General features: G+C 36.7%; 1 protein-coding gene across 3 annotated transcripts in view; it reads right to left on the bottom strand.

The window, feature by feature from the left end:
* Positions 1-20,646, bottom strand: part of GPATCH2 (G-patch domain containing 2) — a 205,100-nt gene that overhangs the window by 177,405 nt on the left and 7,049 nt on the right. For 2 of the 3 annotated variants that reach the window (XM_055419891.2, XM_055419892.2), the window contains exons 2-5: positions 12,087-12,806; positions 6,669-6,730; positions 3,160-3,342; positions 2,616-2,695 (exon numbers count right to left, since the gene is read on the bottom strand). In XM_055419891.2, the coding sequence (XP_055275866.1) occupies positions 2,616-2,695; positions 3,160-3,342; positions 6,669-6,730; positions 12,087-12,806 (1,045 nt within the window). Of the gene's footprint in view, positions 1-450; positions 2,489-2,615; positions 2,696-3,159; positions 3,343-6,668; positions 6,731-12,086; positions 12,807-20,646 lie in introns of those variants that run through there. The other variant, XM_088845544.1, reaches the window with a different exon arrangement.

Raw genomic sequence — 20,646 nt, 5'->3', positions numbered from 1 at the left:
TATAGAACATTACTATGGTGAATAATAGAATCTGATTGGACGTTTTTCTCCAAAAATGTTTACATTAATATTTCAGTAGGAGATTCTCCTTCTGTCATTTCTCTTCGAGAACAGCATTATATTTGTGTAGTCATCATCCATCTGTTTAAGAAACTCCTTGCTGCCATTCCATTTAATGGGTTTGCAGCTACATGTGTCTAACTTTGCTCAGGAAACTCATTTCTCTGTAAGGCAATCTGGCTTTCCAAGTGAAAGTCTAAGCAATCAAATTTTATTTCTTACTACCGGATGCTATTGCTACTGCTTAAAGATGACTGTTTTGTAAGGTTATGATTTTTAACACTAGATCGTTACATGTAATATGGACAGTACAAGCAACAACAACAAAAGAAACAAAAGAAAACTTAGCATAGGAATTTAAAAATATCAGCACAAATTGGAACTCTTACCTTTCTTGCCCAAGTCAGATATTTTATTGAAAAAAAAAAAAATTACAGTACTTAAAAATCCAAACAAGGACAATTCAGAATTGAAAGAAAGAAAACTGGAAGGAGCTCATTGTCTTCAATAAAATTTTGAATACAAAAAACATGGACCAGGAAAACAGTTTATGGCCTAATGCACTAGTTTCATAATAAACACACGTATATAGTATATCTCCATCAAGTGAAACTTAATCACCTTTTTACAATTGAGAGACGAAAGGCAGCTTTTACTACGGTTAAGCCATGTATCATCAATACCATGAAGCTAGCCTATCAGTTGTAATAGCTTCTATAAAATACCACAGTGAGATTGCAATAAGCCTAGAAAATGGGCTACAAATCCCAGCTATGCTCAAGCAAGCAGTGAACCAAATATAAAAATAGGTAAAATTGAACCAAGAACTAGAGAGCATTCATCTAGATTCATGATTGGTAAGGCAAAGTTCATAGGCCAAGGTTTTAAAGTGACTTATTCAAATCTAAAAGACAGTCATTATACAAAATAAAAGCATTTGTGTAATTCAGAAAAAAAAAAAAAATCACGAAGTTTCACTCCAAAGGACATAGCACAAAAACACTTACTTACAATGACCAAATACCACATTATTGTACCTTTAAAATATCGCTTTAAATATGCAAAGGTAAAGAGACTCAAAGTCGCACTTTATCACTTTTAATCTCTCCAGTTTAGACAAGTAATCTAAAAGATGTCACACATTCCTGCTTGATACATTTGCTGGAATCTTTCAGACTATAACAACTTTAGGGAAAGAAAATGTCAACTTCAAGTTTCTTTTCCAATGATCATATTTAAATTAGCCATTAAATGCTGAATTAACAATGAATCTATACAATAATATAAAAATACATGTATTGCATCACAATTTTCATCAATTATTGGAAATTAATAAAAATAGTAATCATTTCAATATAACCATTTTGAAGAACTGAAATGGTCTGAAAGTAGCATAGTGTCTATACCATCAATAGAAATGTTACATTTTCCCTTCTGCCTGGTAAAACTGAGCGCAAGCAAGTATCTTTGACACTCACAGTGACACACACATTTTCCATTCTAAGGATGTGCAAGCAGGTCTCACTTTTAAACATGACAATATGATTCAGTCATACAGTATTTGTTGCAATACCAGCTTTCACATGATTTCAATATGGTCTAAGCCAAAATGATCATTTTAACTGGTTTCAGGTATCAGACAGAGGAGAAAGTTTAAAAGGTAAGAGTAAATGATTCCACTAGCACAGACAAGGTATCACCGTGACTAGTTTAAAACTAAAGATGATTTTTTCCAAGTACAATAAAAACTATACTATAAAATACAATGGGTTTGCAATACAGAGCAGATTATCCAAGTAGAAAGCAAACTTGAACAAAATACAAACTCTAGTAGATTATCAACCTTACCTATGACTCATCTTAGCCCTTATTAAAATACCCTGAGTAAAATGCAAATATTTTAAATAATGTAGGCTATGTACGATTTCTCTAAAAATGAACCATAAATGTCAACGCATCATGTTTTTAAATTACAACAGTCAGATATGTAAAAATGAGTTCTTATCCAGTCACAATATAAACATTAAGGAATACTGATGTGAAATCTGGAAGTTTTTAATTCTCTAGCTTTTGTGAGCAATTTGGCAAAGCAAGTGATACATATATGGTTTCAATGTAAAAAAAAAAATCATAAAAGAGAAAAATATATAAAATTTACAGTAGTTTCTACCCACCCTGGGCCAACCTAGATCCCTAAAAGCCTCGCCCATCAGGTTCACTTCTGACTAAAGGAAGAATACCAGTCCTCCAGCAAAAACAGCCCCATCCTTTCATCAAAGAGGCTCTCACTTCAGTGATATTCCTCCAGGGGAAGAGGACAGGAGCCAGGTTCCCTCGAAAGTCATTCCCCAGATGTTCAAAACGTAACTAATTTATTAGCATTAGAAGATTTGGTTTATAGGGGAATCTCACTGGTCCAGTTTGTAGCCTACAAAAAAATGGATTATTTTTAAGTATAACATTAGAATATGAATAAAGGATGAGGATGTGGCTTTTTATTCCACAGAAATGGATACATTTCCAAACATGACAAATAAAAAAGAAAGCATGCCTACCATTGAAGGCGGGGTCCCTCCCGATTTTTTAATATTCTTGGAAGGCATTCCATGAAGGCGACTCAGTCTGGCTTGGAAACCTGGAAAATCAAAGTTCTCAGTTGAAGGAGAGTCTATGATCACTGGAGCAGAGACTACGATCCTATCAATTCAGAAATCAGAGTCAGTTGGAGCAAGAAATATATTGAACAGTAGTGAGGAAAAAGTGAAATTCACACTTAAAAGATCCAAAGCAATGCCTAGTAGGGTTCTAAGGCAGCCAGCACATGACAATCGATTACTTAAGTGTCAGAGTATTATCCAGGGCTTCTCTTTCCTCCCAATTTATCTATCATTTCAACATTTTTAACATGGACCTAGCAAGAAAGCAAGTTAACCTTCCTAACAAAAGCAGAGAAGTATGGGAGCTGAATTACTGGTCACCATGTTTCTTCAAAGCATCTTGTGTCTAGTCTTTCACTTTTATTTAGCATCTCCTCTGTCATGACTATTCCTAACTGACTACAGATCCCCTCTTCTCCACCAGTCAGGCAGTGCTACTGACCTCTTCTTCCCGGATGTGACATAAGGGGGAAAGAACCCGTTAGGATACTTTCAAAGACAGGATCGGGTAAGTTTTTGTCTAGATCAGTAGGATCTTCCTTTTCCCACCAAGGAATGACTCCAGTGATGCCACAAGCTCCCCCCGATTCCTTTTCGTAGAACCAGTCACTCTGCTCATCATCACCTGTGCAAATACAAGAAATCCCCCAAAGATTCAGTTTTATCATCCCAAGAAACAGAGTTGTCAGATTTAGATTTAAAACATAAGAGACAGTAATTCAACCAGAATTTCAGATAAATGACTCATTTTTGCTATAAATATACAGTGGTGGCATAAAATTTTTAATATATATCCAAATGCAAAATGTGCTCAGTCACTCAGTTGTGTCTGACTCTTTGTGACCCCATGGACTGTAGCCTGCCAAGCTCCTCTGTCCATAGGATTCTCCAGGCAAGAATACTAGAGTGGGTTACCTGGCCCTCCTCCAGGGGATCTTACTGACCCAGGAATTGAACTCTTGTGTCTCGAATGACAGGCAGATTGGCAGACAGATTCTTTACCACTGAGCCACAGGAAAAAAGCCCAAATACAAAATGGGGCATATTTATACTGAAAAGTAATTACTTATCTAAAATTCAAATTTAACTGAGGATCCTGTATTTCAACTGGCAATCATCTATAATCTATAAAGAAGACTTTTTATTCTATGCGACAATTTCACTTAAACATTTCTTTAACATTATAATAAGAATTTCCATCAACAAGAACATAAAACCTTACGTTTCAGAACCAGTTTAAAAATGTGAAAACAATAATACACTGGTTAATTCTTTGGCAAAAACTGTAGGGAAATCCATTTAAGTTACTACTCTTTCCATATTAAGGAAAAACAAGCCTTAATCTCCTGCCAGGAATTAAAAGGTATAAAATTGTAGAACCTGTTCTTTGCAGCTGATAATGTTATATAATTAGCTTAATTTCATGATTTGTATGGAGTGCAAAAGGGGAAACAATCATGAACAGATGTGACTAAATGAAATTAATCTGATTAAGTTCATTAAGAAATAGTTGTGAAAAAGTTGATTTTAAATGAAAAGTGACAACACCACAGAGTTCACAGAGAAACTATACTGAACTACTACAAGCAAAGTATTTTTAAAACAGAACACTATTCATAGTAAGTCTGACTTTTGGGAACATCCTTGAGTGTAATCATGGAGTAATGATCAATTTAAAACTCAGCATGAAAAATATGCCCTCTGTGTCAATCGGCAGTGTTTTGTGATTTTTTTTTTAAAAGAAATAATAAAAAGATGTACAAGCAGTCAAAAAAAGAAAAAAGAGAGAGAAAGCAGATGGTTTTAAAAATAAGAGACAAATAGCATTTTGAATAAGATCTGAGATTCATTAGTCTTCTTCATGATTCTTAAGAAAGCTACTAATTCCAGATCCTAAGAGGGTCATCATAACTGCTGTAAATTTTTTCCCTTTACAGAACATTTCTGATTTCCAAAATCTCTTACTACAAATGTTTTTAAACATAAAAATGCTCTTAAACTTTAAATGAAAATGATTTTATGGGAAATGCTGTATTTGAAATTATGAAGGAATGAAAAATATAAAACACTTGGGAAATCAAACTGTTTATTTCAGTTGAGGATTTCATAGAAAATATTTTTTAAAAAGCAAGCATAATCCAAAGCACATATACAGTGGTACTTTCATTGAGAGTTACACTAAAAGTTCACAGATCAGGGAAAAACATAACAAATGAAAGGGAATCACTTAACTGTTTACCCTAGATCTTAATTCCAATTAGACAACATTATCATAGAAAAATGGGGTTATCTTATTTTTGATATGATGCACTTTATTCTTAATAAAGAAATCGAATAGCTGGAGATTAAGAACTTGGATTCTAAAGTCTGAGAGACCAAATAGAATTCCACAGTTTTGTGACACTGGGGAAACTACTTCAAATGTATTAGGCTGAGTTTCATTGTCTAAAAACAAAAGAAGTGGGGAAAGGACCTTGTAGGGTTGTTTTCAGAATAAAATAAGAACTTGTTAAAAAAAACAAAACAAAACACAGTAATGTGAAACATAGGAGGCTCACAATAAATTCTAGCAGATTATTCGAAGCCATTCAATGCTTCTCAAAGATTGAGAGGCTTGTCAGAGTTCTTTTTTTAAAAGTTTTCCCATTTCATTTCATTGCCAAAACCAATTTTATAATATAACTTCGAGCAGACAAAGGTATTTTAACAAAAACTCATGTATATTAAGGTAGTGAAGCTTACTATCAGCCCTAAGGTTCTAAGATGTTTCTGTGAAGTCTACGGTCTTGAAAGCAATTATGTATCTACTTATGGGGACAAATAGCTTATAAGTAAGCAGAAAGGAGTAATAATTTAATTTACTTAATCTGTATTGCCAAGAGGAGGAAAAGACTAAGAAAGAAGACTATGGGGTATCTATTATTTTTTGTTTCATAACATCATTAAACTATTTAGACTTTTAAAAAATAAATTTTGTGGGTTTTTCCCCCCTTAGACGTTACTGCTTTCCTCTAAAGATCTCCAGAAAGGAAGAAAACATCTGTATTTGTATGTATGTCTCCTGTTCCCTTATTAAGGTTTTCATAATTTTTACCAGAGCAGGTAGTTTCAAAATAATGCCATGTTGAAGTATGAAAAGCTTTAGGAAATTTCAAAGATGGGAAAGATGTAAGTTGCAAGACTACTGTTTAACTGTACAATACTGAATTCATGAAAATGGTCTAATTACTTACAAGCTGGATAGGATGCATAAATGTCACAGCTGAATAAAAATGAAAAATGACTTGCAAATCCACTTTTATTAATGCTCAAACATAATCAAATACATATGGAATCAGGTGGAGAATGAGAACCAGGGTCTTGTGAACTTGTTAAGACACAAAATTGAAAAGACTGAGGTATGTAAAGCTTTCTCAGGAAGATAATCCTTCCCTAACATTATTAGCTCTCCAGACTAGCTTTTGGAGATAATCAATTACTTTAGGTTATGAAGACATAGCGGAGAAGGCACTGGTGACCCACTCCAGTCCTCTTGCCTGGAAAATCCCATGGATGGGGGAGCCTGGTAGGCTGCGGTCCATGGGGTCGTGAAGAGTCGGACACGACTGAGCAACTTCACTTTCCCTTTTCCCTTTCATGCATTGGAGAAGGAAATGGCAACCCACTCCAGTGTTCCTGCCTGGAGAATCCCAGGGACGAGGGAGCCTGGTGGCCTGCTGTCTATGGGGTCGCACAGAGTTGGACACGACTGAAGCGACTCAGCAGCAGCAGCAGCAGCAGCGTGAAGACATAGCATGGAAAGGAACTAAACCCCAGTCCACTAAAGTAGTGTGTGGACTGCACGAAGGTAAATGGATTGAAGTCATCAACTTATGAAATAACTAGTAATAAGCACAACTTTAAAATGAAGGCATTTTTCCCAAAGCAAGAAAAAAAATAGCATCTCAGTACCTTGTCTTCCCTCATCATTGGTAAACAAACCAGCATCAGTGCTGCTGAGACTGCTGGAATCACTAAAATAAGGGAAAAGAAAAAAACAGATCAAAAGAACAATTGATCTTTCAGTCATCAAATTTTAAAGAGACATGGCAGCTCAGAGGTGGAACTTAAGCTTGACAAAGATCTGCAAGAAAATAAGATGATTTTTTTTAATCAAACTGCAAACATCCCAGTTCCATTAACTACAGAACATATTATTTTTGGCACATAAAACCACAGGAATCTAATGGGACTCTGACAGCAAGCCAGATGTGACTGCTACGAGGTGCTGACACAATTGATGCATTTTATTATCTGCTTTCATCAAATGCTTACTGCTCCTTTCTTATTCCATTCAATTCAGCTTTGAGCCCTGAACAACACTGCTCAATAAAATGGGGAAGTCTCAGTCAAAAGCAAGCTCAGCCTTTCTTCAGCACACAAAATAAATACAAGGGCCTGGGATGGAATTATTTTTCATAACCACATTTGCAAATACTCCTGAAAGACATTACTTAGGAATTCCCAACAACTCTATTTCTTGGCAAGGAGGAAAAAAGCTTACAATGGTAACAATCCATTAAATCAAAGCTAAGGTCTTTGTGAAGAGAAAATGAATGCTGACAATTATTAAGGAGGAAGGATACAAAAATAACAGGTCCTCATTACTTCAACAGAGTTGGAGCGTATGATAAGAGTCAAACTTAACATATAAATGAAAACAATAGGAAATATTCCACTGACATGAATTAAACAGTCACTGTTTTACTAGAAGCAGTGCTTATATGAGAATCTAGTTAGTTTAAAAAAATCACAAGGACGAGGTCAGATGATAAGGGGTTTGGTCTTTAAAGAATATTGAGTGATGTTCTTAAAAAAATTCTCAGGTACTCTTTTTTTACTGTAATTCTTAATTCTAACCAATCAGGAATTCACCCCAAGTGCTTTTTAAATTATAAAGTCTTTTTCATCAACAGGAAGAACTCTGCAATCTTAGTTAAAAAAAAAAATCTTAATCTGTTTTAAGATATTTCAATTGAGAGTTCAGAATTAAAATTACAAATGAAATTCCAAATTCTGAATATAAAATATTTCAGTTTTTGTTTCATTTTTTAAAAGATAAATATGAACAAAAAGGTTAAGAATTTAGGTGGCATATTCTTCTAAGGACTTCTGATTTAGTACCTTTTTCTTTAACTTTCTTCAAATTAAGTGAATGTATGAAGGTATATTGCACATGTGTTAATGAAACACACACTTGCTAAAAGCATCACATCCATACTTATTTTCTTGTTTACAATCAGGTATGCTCTTCTATACACAGTGATATTAGAGTATTAAAAACACTTCAGAAACATTCTCTTTCTGCTATTTAGTTGTTCAAGCTACTAAAGATTTTTTTTTTCCTCTGTGACTGAGTAATGCTTTCTTGTCTTCCCCCATCAACACAAAGACTTATAAAGGACCTTATCATACATACCTTGGATTAAATTCTTTTTCTGAAACCCTCAAGGCAAAATTATTCAAAATTCATACTTTTTACACTTTTAGAAAAGTTCATTCTAAAATGCCTAACAGAACTGGGATAGCACTTCGTAATCAAATATACTAATATATTTTCCAATTAAATGAAGGAATGTCCACATTAAATACAGGTCAAGTTACATCTGGCCACAAATTCATTAGTTTTTCACAGCTTTCACAACTTAGATTTACAGATAAAGGAGTGTGAACCTATATGCTTTTCTTTTTGTACAATGGTTTTCCAATCTCTCTGAATTCAGATTTATCCCCCCTAATCTATTCTACAGATAGCCAGGCACAACTTTTCAAAACACAACTGGTTGACTAATATTATAATATCCTGGACAGAATCCTGGAGCAGAAAAAGGGCAGCAAATAAAAACCAAAGAAGTTCTAATAAAGTACCGACTTTCAATAATGTGTCGACATTGGCTCATTAGTTCTGAAAAGGCATTGATATCAAAGTAAACGGATCATACCAACAATAGGAGAAACTGGGTGTGGGATGTATGGAAACAGGTCATACAGACTACACTTTCTGTGCTATCTTTGCAAACTTTCTGCAAAACAGAAAGTATTCTACTAAAATTCTTAAATTACTTCCTCACATTTACTGGATTAAACATAGATTTCAAGGCTTTCCATGGATAGGCCCCCACCTAAATTCTTTCCATCCCATCTCTGATCCTTATGTTCTCCCTCCAAGCAGTATCCCTGTCTCTTCCTTCACTGCCTGGAGCTCTTCTTAAACATACAAGAAAACCAGAATTCCCTAAGACCAGCAATTAGTCCTTAACGATCCTTGTCCTACTTTGAGATGTTTTTCCCTGTGTTTTCAACAACACACTTTCTTACTTACATTTCATCTAACTGGTATTTAGTAGTGCTCATATCATGTGGCTGTTAGTGTGGTTAACAAATCAGAAAAAGAACTTAAATAGAAGGCATTTTTCATTTTCAACAGCTGATAGTCATTATGGCTCATTTCCAAAGATACCTCTTCCCACTTTTTTTTTTTTAGTATGACTTTTATAGCACAGTATTTAGAGAACAGACTTATGAATGCTTATTGAATTAATACATGTACACGAACTCTAAAATCCTGTCCCAGTCTGCTCATTGCCTATATTTTCTATTCTTGATAACCTGGGCATCATCTGAGAGTTCTCTTTCTCATTCATCTGCCCCAAAATATAGTCAGCCAAACTTCCAACTCTTAAAATTGCTCCCATAGTTTTATTCCTCTACTGTCATCACCATGGTTTTCCCCGGTAGCTCAGATGGTAAAGAATCCACCTGCAACAGGGGAGACCTGGGTTCAATCCCTGGGTTGGGAAGATCCCACGGAGAAGGGCATGGCAACCCACTCCAGTATTCTTGCCTGGAGAATCCCGTGGACAGAGGAGCCTGGTGGGCCAATTCCATGGGTTCGCAGTCACACGACTGAGTGACTAATCACATCACCATCCTCTTAAGGATAGTCTGAAGGTCAGCCAAAACTAAACAAGACACTGTGATCAAGATCCCTGATCAAATGTAAATCCAATTATGCTAAAAATTCCTCACTGATTTTCATTACTTATATGAAGAAATTCAAACTACCAGAGCTCACAGGCCTCCAAAGGATACTTACTGCTATAGCCTCTGTTCCCATTTCATATTGGAGTAATAAGGAACTACCTATACTTGCTCACATATATCACACTTGCCTCACAGCCCATGCCCCTGGATGAACTATTCTGTATACCTGGGATGACCTGCCTTAAATCCACCAATATCTGAATGAGGCTTCCAATCACTAGTACCCTCTGCTTAGCACATTTCTTTATCACCATGTGCTTGTGTGGCTATCTCAGATTATGAGGCTGGAGAGAATCATGTTTGTCTTGGGATGAGTGGACAGTACACAGTAGTTATTCAAATGTGTGTTAAGTCATTTGCTACCCCAAGGACTATAGCCTACCAGGGTCCTCTGTTCATGAGATTTCCCAGGCAAGAATACTGGAGTAGGTTGCCCATTTCCTTCTCCAGGGGATCTTTCCAACCGAGATCAAACCCAAGTCTCCAGCACTGCAGGCAGATTCTTTTTTTTTTTTAATATTTTCTTTGCTTATTTATATTTTTTCTTTTTTTTTTTTAAATTGGAGGCTAATTATTTTACAATATTATATTGGTTGATTGTGCTTTGGTACATATACACAATGCAGGCAGATTCTTTACCATCTGAGCCACCAGGGAGGCCCTAAATCACACACACATAGAAAAGTTTTCCACTCTTATATATAAATTAGTTCCAAGGCAATATACAGCTTTGTACAGTTGGAAAGTTTTGGAAGTTGTCTCAAAAGGCATTTATTCTTATTGGGAAGACACTTTAAATATTTAGCAATCTTCCCACAGAAGGAATATATACCTAATTCTTAAGTGACCATAGAAATAGTTGAATGAGTAAGTTTAAAATACAAGGAAAAAAAATAATTTACTCAGGAGTGAAAACATCCTTTTTTGGAACTTGTAGTTAGACTGATGACTGCTGGGTAGCCTGATTACAACCTAATACTCAAATACTTTTTACAATGAAAAGAAATAAAAGAGTTTCATCTCATTTCTAGTCCAGGGTATACTGTCAATAAAAGGCAGACATCGATAAAAGGAGGGGCTTACACAATCAATCTAGAAAGCAGGTAACCTGTGAATAATCCAGAATTGAGGATTTATCTCAAATGCCACACATTCTCTTTCCCAGCAACTGAGCAAGATAATTACTTTCAAGTCAAGCTGGATGGTCCTCAGCCACAATGGTCCAATACTAGCATACAAATAATTCTCATTCCAGTAGAAAAATGACAACTTTTTTGGAAGAAATGCAGGTAAGATAAAGTTTTCGAAAGCTTCCTAAAACATTTAAGTAATTTTTACTTCTTTAGAAAAATTACATAAATAGCAAACCACCTCTAATAAAAGGTACATTTCTACAAACTTATACTAGGTCTTACTCATATCTGCAACATTTACAAGAGAGAAAAAACATTGCACATTATTAAAATGATGCCAATCCTACCAACTAAAAATCAAATACTCTTTCCAGACCATTTTTAAAGAAAATTTTTTCTTGATCGTAGTTTTGCATTTGATTTTAAGGATACACTTAAAAGTATGAACAGGGTCACTGTTTTCTCATTCCTATAGGTAACATTAGTTCTGTGTAAAAGAAAAGTGATCACTTACCTTTTAAAGGTGTCAAAACAGTCCTTAACAACTCTCATTGTGATACACCTGCTTTCTAGAATGGATTGATTAGACTAATTGCCAAAGGATCCTTCTCCCACTTGTCTAAAAACAAGGTCAGGAGTTTCTGGACTATATATTGGGTTTTACAATTCATAAGTGATCAGAATTCCAAACAATCTACAGACTTTTTAAAATATCTAGTCACACACTATGAAGTGGTATCAAGGTTTGGTTCTCAGAAATTAGAATATACCAATGGATCATGACACTAAAAAGCACCACGGCTAAAGCTCTATAATTATACAAATAAATAATTATAAATGCAATTCTAAGAATTATAAATGTGTTGTTAATCAAAAGCATTCTTTTCCATTGAAAATCCACTTCCTTTTCTCTTTGTAGCTGAAAATTAAGTCATTAGGACACAATCAAAAGACTTTGTATAAATCAAACAAGCAATTTTGCTTTGTGTGAAACATCATAAATTATAAGTAAACACAACTGTGGTTAAACAGTAGTATCACTACCATTATTATAACTTATAATCACTTTCAAATAGAATCAATTAAAATCCAAAACACAATCAACCACAAACACTGGAGACATATTTTTATATTTAGAGAATAGAAAAGTCACCTTTCACTCATGAGTTCATCTGAGACTTTTTGCTCTTCATATTCCATTTTGTCCTTATTGGTCTGGCTTATTTCCTCACTTTCTAAAACTACTCCTTCATCTTGGATTTTTGGTCCCTGTCTAACTATTTTCAGTTTCCTTTTTTTGACTTTGTTCTTGGTAAACTCTTGATATTGGTAAGCTCTGTTGTCATTGTCCATGTCCTGATCTCTGCAACCTTCCAGGGGCTGGGTCATTGTCCGCTTGTTGGGGTTCTCTGGCGGGAAGTCCACGGCCATGCGCTTGACCTTCCGCCTCCTGCGCAGAGTCCTATTCCCAAGGCTGTCCACGGCAAAATCAGACTCATGCCAGAGGGGTCTCTTCCCTCGAACATTATTATTTAAGTTGGATGACGGCCTGCGCTTTGCCACTAACATTTGATCGTCAGAGTCACTGTGATCCTTTTTATTATTATTATGGTTCTCTCTATAATCCTTGCTTGGTTCTTCTAAACTAGAATCAGAGCCTTCACTTAAGCAGTGACCGGTCTCCCAAGGGTGATGAACATTATACGACCTCCGTTTTCTCCCCCTCCGCTTCCTGGCCTGGCGTTTCAGAGGGCAAGAGATACTCCGAGAATGGTCTCCCGTTTCAGCAAATCCACCTCGAGCTTGCTCTGAGCTCTCCTCCAAGGCTGAGACAAGATCATGAACCAGTTCTTCCATGGTTCGACTGAAATGCCTACATTTTTTTTAAGGAGAGAAAAAAAAAATTAAATAGAGTTAACCACAATTCACTAGATTTAATCTGACTAGAATTAATAGTTACTATAAAGAAATATTTAAAAGCTACTTAGTTTTTCTATTCAAGAAAATACAGTTCCAAATATTCTGACTCATTTTAAAGCTTTTTCTTCTATAAGTTCTTTTATTAAACATAGGAATTACTTCAAGATAGAGTAAGCGTAATATCCACAATGAAAGATCTCAGTAATTTTATATTTTTATTGTCTAATTATGGAAAAGTTCTGTTCCGTTCTGTCACTCAGTCGTGTCCGACTCTGCGACCCCGTGGACTGTAGCCTACCAGGCTTCTCCGTCCATGGGATTCTCCAGGCAAGAATACTGGAGTGGGTTACCACTTCCTTCTCGAGGGGATCTTCCCAACCCAGGGATCGAACCCGGGTCTCCCGCATTGGAGGCAGATGCTTTAACCTCTGAGCCACCAGGGAAGCCTTTCCCCTTAAATCTCCACACTTTAGTCTATACCTGTCGTTTTCCTAGAGCCAGTTTTTCTACAGCACACACACACACACACCCCAATTTCTAAGAAAACAAGGAAATATACAATCCACACACACACACACCCCCAATTTCTCCACACTTTAGTCTATACCTGTCCTTTTCCTAGAGCCAGTTTCTCTAGAGCACACACACACACACACCAATTTCTAAGGAAACAAGGAAACATACAATCCACACACACACACACACCCCAATTTCTAAGGAAACAAGGAAACATACAATACACACACACACTTTCTAAGGAAACAAAGAAACATACAATCCTCTGCTCACCACATGCTCTACTCAGGCACTGCCATAATATGCAAGGCAGACAGGCAGGCAGGCAGGCAGATTCAAGATTTGTAATACATGTGAATAGAAAATTTAACCAAACACAGGACATATATTTGAAGTGAAGTGAAAGCTGCTGAGTCATGTCTGACATTTTGCAACCCCATGGACTAATACAGTCCATGGACATCTCCAGACTAGAATACTGGAGTGGATAGCTGTTCCCTTCTCCAGGAGATCATCCCAAGCCAGGGATTGAACCCAGGTCTCTCGCACTGCACGTGGATTCTTTACCAGCTGAGCTACTAGGGAAGCCCTGGGCTAATCTCACAACCCAATGAAGCAGAAACTATGTTCATATTCAACCTGGAGCCCCACTGGTCTACTATGGCTCATAATTTGTTTACAATCAATCTGAAGCAGTTGCTTAGGCCTTAAAAAACCAAAACACTGAACTATGTGAGAAAATCATACACTAGTCAGCAAGGATGAACATCAGTATTCTTTAGGAACCCTTGTAAATTATATCAGTCCTTTTCAAACCCAACTCTCATAGATTCCAAGTAAATTGGTAAGATACAGGAAGCAGACATATGATTTTATCTTTGAAACATTAGAGGTAATTCAAATATGCATCTTTCTTATGAAGATCATTAACAATTATTTCTTAAACTGAGTTCTAGAAGCACCTACGATCAAAATATTCTCCATTACAGAGGTTTATACAGTTTCTGGAGTCTATAGCAGGGTGGGCTTATTTTTCACTTTCCGCTTTGCAGGACAAACATCAACAACCTCTGATATGCAGATGTTACCACTCTAACGGCAGAAAGTGAAGAGGAACTAAAGAGTCTCTTGACGAACGTGAAAGAAGAGAGTGAAAAACTGCCTTAAAACTCAACATTCAAAATACTAAGATCATGGCATCCAGTCCCAGAACTTCATGGTGAATAGAAATCTGTCACTTTTATTTTTGTGGGCTCCAAAATCACGGTGTATGGTGACTGCAGCCATGAAAGTAAGACTCTTGCTCCTTGGAAGGAAAGCTATGACAAATCTAGACAGCATATTAAAAAGCAAAAGATATCACCTTGCCAACAAAGGTCTATGTAGTCAAACCTATGTTTTTCCAATAGTCATATATGGATGTGAGAGTTGGACTATAAAGAAAACTGAGCACCGAAGAATTGATGCTTTAAATTGTGGTGTTGGAGAAAACTCTTGAGAGTCCTTCGGACAGCAAGGAGATCCAACCAGTCAATCCTAAAGGACATCAGTTCTGAATATTCATTGGAAGGACTGATGCTGAAGCTGAAGCTCCAGTATTTTGGTCACCTGATGTCAAGAACTGACTTGTTAGAAAAGACCCTGATGCTGGGAAGGACTGAAGGTGAAAGGTGAAGAGGGCAGCAAAAGATGAGATGGATAGATAGCATCACTGACTCCATGGACTTGGATTTGAGCAAACTCTAGAAGACAGTGGACAGGGAAGCCTGGGGTCACAAAGAGTCGGAAATGACTTAGTGACTGAACAACAAGAAGAGCAAGACACATTTTCATAAAGGACCCAGTAGAAAATATTTTAGCTCTGCAGGCCATTAGATCTCCGTCACAACTACTCAACTTTTTCCATGGTAAGCCCAAAACAATCATCAGGAATACAGAAATGAATGGGTATAGCTGTGTTCTAGTAAAATTTTATTTATAAAACCAAGTGATGGCCAGGTAGTTTGTTGATCTATGGTCTATACATAGTCTTTATAGTCCATAATTTCAGGCCCTCACAAGATCCCTTTAACAACTGTCAACTTGGTCTTTTCCTTTTAATAACAACTTGAAAATGAACATACAGGTGATTCAACTGGATTTAACACTTACAATATGAGGTACATATAAGGTTTCCAAAACTTGAGTACTTATTATGTGCCAGACCCATTTCTAAGTGTTTCATATGCATTACAGTATGTCTCCTACATATGAACCTTCAAGTTGCAAACTTTCCAAGATGCAAACGTGTGTTCACACGGCTGGCTAATCACATGAGTTAGTTCACATGGCTGTCTTGTGCATGCATCCTTTACAAGTAGTTGTGCTTTTGTGTACACTACTGAATGGTATTTTATAGTATCTTCGTTTTAAGCACAGGATGTTCAGAAGCAAGTGTAAAAGCAGCAGTGATGTAGCTGGTACTACTGCACTTTTCAAGGTACTGTACTGTAAGATTTTAAAATGTTTTCTTCATTTTTTGTGTATTATTTGTGTGAAATGCACTGGAAATCTATTACAGCACAGTACCATACAGCCGATTGGGTTAGTTGGGTACTGAGGCTAAGTCTGTTGGACTTATGAACGTACTCTCAGAAATGAACTTGTTTATATGTAGCCAACTTACTGGGCCTCATTTCATTTTCACATAATAACCCTAGAAGGTGGGACTTGAAATACTCAAGAGACAGAGATTTAAGGCAGCTGGCCCGAAGTGACACATGTAGAAAGTGGGAAAAGCAGGGTTCAAACTATGACAATCTGGTTCCAGAGCCTGAATGCTCTCCTAACTACACCCAAGAACACCTCCATAATTCGTATCCAGTTTACATTTTTGTTTATGACTGATTTAGTTGCAGAAGATACTATTACAGGGACAGATTTAATATGTATCTATACAAAGCTGATGACTCACAGTTAGGCATTATATTCTCCTGAACACAAAAAGGGGATGACAAACTTAAATCAGCGCATTGGGGTGGGGAGAGTGAGTTGAATTCAAAGAACCAATGATGCCTCAGTAAAATGTATTCAGTGAGCAATTAAGTAACAGGACATTGTCTTCCTGTTAATGTGGGTTTGTATTTTCCATATCTATCTCCTTTGACATTTTGAATGAGTAAGCAAAAAGTCTACAGAGACACATTTTTCAAAAACATGGTGATTCAAATAAATGTTTGGCCACCTGATGCAAAGAGCCAACTCACTGGAAAAGACCCTGATGCTGAGAAAGATTGAAGGCAAAAGGAGAAGGGGGTGGCAAAGGATGAGATGGTTAGGTAGCATAACCAACTCAATGGACATGAATCTGAGCAAACTCCAGGAGGTAGAGGATGACAGGGAAGCCTGGTGTGCTTCAGTTCACTGGGTCACAAAGAGTCAGACATGACTCAGTGACAGAACAACAACAACAATTTAAATGAACTCTGCAAAGCTACTAAGACCTTTTTTTTTGCTTTAAAAACGTTCTGTACAGTACTGGGGTTTCAGAAGACTGAACTTGATGAAGAGAAATATGCATCACATAGAAACGTGTAGTAAGCCAATACAAGGGCTAAAATTCCAACTACACTGATAAGCTAAAAGGATCTTTTTTCTAATACCTATATGTTATTATAATAACTGCTTTTTTGTTTTCCCTTTATTGCAGAGTATTTTGTTCTTTTCCTTTAACATTACTTCTTTGGAGGAAATGTTGTCTGAGGATTATTATCTTTGAAAACAATACTGCACTGTAAGCCAGTGTAGATGTTTTTCTGGAATTCTCTTGCTTTTTCTATGGTCCAATGGATGCTGGCAATCTGATCTCTGGTTCCTCTGCCTTTTCTAAATCCAGCTTGAACATCTGGCTGGCAAGAGAATTCCAGAAAAACATCTACTTCTTCATTGACTACATTAAAGCCCTTGACTGTGTGCATCACAACAAACCGTGGAAAATTCTTAAAGAGAGGTCCATTGGCATCACTGACTCAATGAACATGAGTTTGAGCAAGCTCTGGGAGATGGTAAAGGACAGGGAAGCCTGGCGTGCTGCAGTCCATGGGGTTGCAAACTAAGCGACTGACATTGAACAAGCCAGTGTAACATATACTACAATAAAGATCCTTTGTCTAAAAGAAGACTCAGTATCACCTGATTCTGGAGGAATTTACTTTTTAAAGAAATTGTTTCTTATCATGGGTGAAAGACTGGTTCTAAACAGTAACATGAAATTAATTAACTCAACGCATGATGCATGACTATAACTACCAACTAAAACTGCAGGTTATTTTGGAAGCGATAATTTAGTGCTTCACTTCAGCAGAGAAAATGTAATGGTCCTAACATTAGAGAAAGATGAGCGCATCAGATTTAATCCTCTGAAACTCTGATACTATTCAACCAATTTCATTTAAATTAATTCATTAGCACTGTTCTAATGTAATTTAACAAAATACAACCAACAGCATTACTAAAAATTAAAGCAAACTTTCAAACACAAATCAACTAAAAACTACTTTAAAAAGCTTTTCAGGAAAAAAAAAAAAAACTTGTATGAAAAAACAAATTTAAGTGACATTCAGAGTTCAAATCACCCTTTCCCCTTTAGTTTCAACTCACCAGTCTTGCAAGTCAATCTCAACCAAAATTCTGTAAATGAGCCAGGACTATTACAGTTTGACAAACTGTTTCACTCACATCTCTCAGGTAAAACTGGTATCACCAAGATCCACAGAAATAAAGTCATTATAATCATCACATGATCAGCAGCTCCTTTATTCCCTTTGCCTTGGCAGTTATTAAAGAAAACTACCCTGAAACATGCTATCCTAAAGATATTTTCTTAAATAAGTCCTTTCCTAATGGAGGTGAACACTGGAAATATGGAACTTTCCAGTACAAAAATCTGTTTATTAAGCAACCATAGTTTTAAAGGTTAAATTATAGTAAAAATCCAGTGAATCACCACTTAGCTAACTTGAAAGTTTTATAATCACATTTATAAAACAATTCCTCTTCATTTGGGACCCACTGGAAATGAAATCTGAATCTTTGGGCTTAGTTTGCACTGAGTGTAATGTCTAAGAGAACAGCTCACTAACCATTTTCTTAAGCTAGTCCTAATGAAAAGAAAGACGCTTACTCCTTGGAAGGAAAGTTATGACCAGCCTAGATAGCATATTAAAAAGCAGAGACATTACTTTGCCAACAAAGGTCCGTCTAGTCAAGGCTATGGTTTTTCCAGTGGTCATGTATGGATGTGAGAGTTGGACTGTGAAGAAAGCTCATCGCCGAAGAATTGATGCTTTTGAACTGTGGTGTTGGAGAAGACCCTTGAGAGTCCCTTGTACCGCAAGGAGATCCAACCAGTCCATTCTAAAGGAGATCAATCCTGGGTGTTCATTGGAAGGACTGATGCTAAAGCTGAAACTGCAATACTTTGGCCACCTCATGCGACGAGATGACTCACTGGAAAAGTCTGATGCTGGGAAAGATTGGGGGCAGGAGGAGAAGGGGACGACAGAGAATGAGATGGCTGGATGGCATCACCGACTTGACAGACATGAGTTTGAGTGAACTCCGGGATTTGGTGATGGACAGGGAGGCCTGGTGTGCTGTGATTCATGGGGTCACAAAGAGTCGGACACGACTGAGCGACTGAACTGAACTGAATGAAAAGAATAAAATTACAGCCCCATTATTTATATAAAGTTGGACTTTATCAGAGGAAATGACTTGATAAGCATTTTGTTTTTTCAGGTCATATTAGATTATGCTGAGCAATCTAAAATGTATAATCAATCCAGAATCTGATATGCCCATTTTACACAAGAATATCTGGCCAAAGGTCAAATTTGTTTATTTGTGTGTCCACCTCCAGGCAACATTAAACTTCCACTAAAATGAGTCAATTGCTCTCAATGGTTTCCTTTAACATCAAGTTCAAATTAACTCAGAAAAAGGCCTTCCTAATAAAGTATGTTCTAGAGCAAAGGTCCTCAACCTCTGGTCATGGACCGGTACCTCCAGTCAGATCAGTGGCAGCATTAAATTAGAAATAACGTACATAATAAATGTAACGTGCTTGAATCATTCCAAAACAATTTCCCTAGGCCTCCCTCCCCAAGTCCATGGAAAACCTGTCTTCCACAAAACCAGTCTCTGGTGCCACAAAGTTTGGGGACCACTAATCTGGAGTGAGGAAGATCAGATAATGTAGAAAACCCTGCAACTGAGTTTAAGGGTTTTTACAAATGTTTTTGGTTCAAGGAAGAAAAGTGAGGAAGCTGCCCTAGTTCTAAATTACCTCTATGTCCTTGAAGAACTGACAAGTTGACAAATGAACCAGGGGCCTCAAAGGGCGTCATAATGTAGAGGAAAGCATAGCAGGAGTTGAAGACCAAGAAAATCCAGAAAACAAATGCCCCTCAATAACCAACAACTAACTATTTTGTCAATGGCTATTACTTTTTTGAAGCTTGTATTAAGCAATAACCACTATTCCCTGAGAGAAAAATATAGCACGGAAAAAAAACACAAGTGAATGTGTTAGTCACTCAGTCGTGTCCAACTGTGTGCAACCCCATGGACTATATCCCGTCAGGCTTCTCTGTTGATTGGATTTTCCAGGCAAGAATACTGGACTGAAGTGGGAGGGCATACCTTTCTCCAGGGGATCTTCCCAACCCAGGGATTGAACTTACGTCTACTGCTTGGCAGATTCTTTAACATTGAGGCACCTGGGAAGTCCATAAATCAAGGGCTAAATTTTATGATTGATTTAACAAAATATGATTCCTAAGAATTATCTAGAGTTTGACTAAGATTTCTGCTGCTCATAGGGATTTATAGATTTCCTTCCTTAAAGGTAATATTATTTGTTAAAATAAGTCTTAATCTCAGTCTAGTAACCTATTAAGAGATATATCTCCATTTTCTCTGGCATGCCCAAGATGCTGATCTGACTTTTATGATCATTTATAATGTTTTCTTGATTCCTTGGACCTATGCCTTTTAGTCACATGTTTTCTATCATGGACATGATTCTATGCTAGTTTAAAAGTCAAACCAATTGTTGGGTTGTGGCCAATTACCTGTGCCTAGTACTTCTGGATTACCTGTTCTCTAGGTGGATTTCTGTTCTCTGGGGCTCTGATTGGATACCTCCTAGGAAATTTATTTCAGATGAGTGTTCAGTCCTGTTCTATCTATTCATGACATTACTAGATGGGATCCTCTCACCTGGCCAATTAATAATA

This window comes from Moschus berezovskii, chromosome 17 (assembly GCF_049115385.1).
Source record: "Moschus berezovskii isolate FMDL1 chromosome 17, NW_MosBer_1.0, whole genome shotgun sequence".
Taxonomy (NCBI): domain Eukaryota; kingdom Metazoa; phylum Chordata; class Mammalia; order Artiodactyla; family Moschidae; genus Moschus; species Moschus berezovskii.
This window is presented reverse-complemented; position numbering and strand designations above follow the sequence as displayed.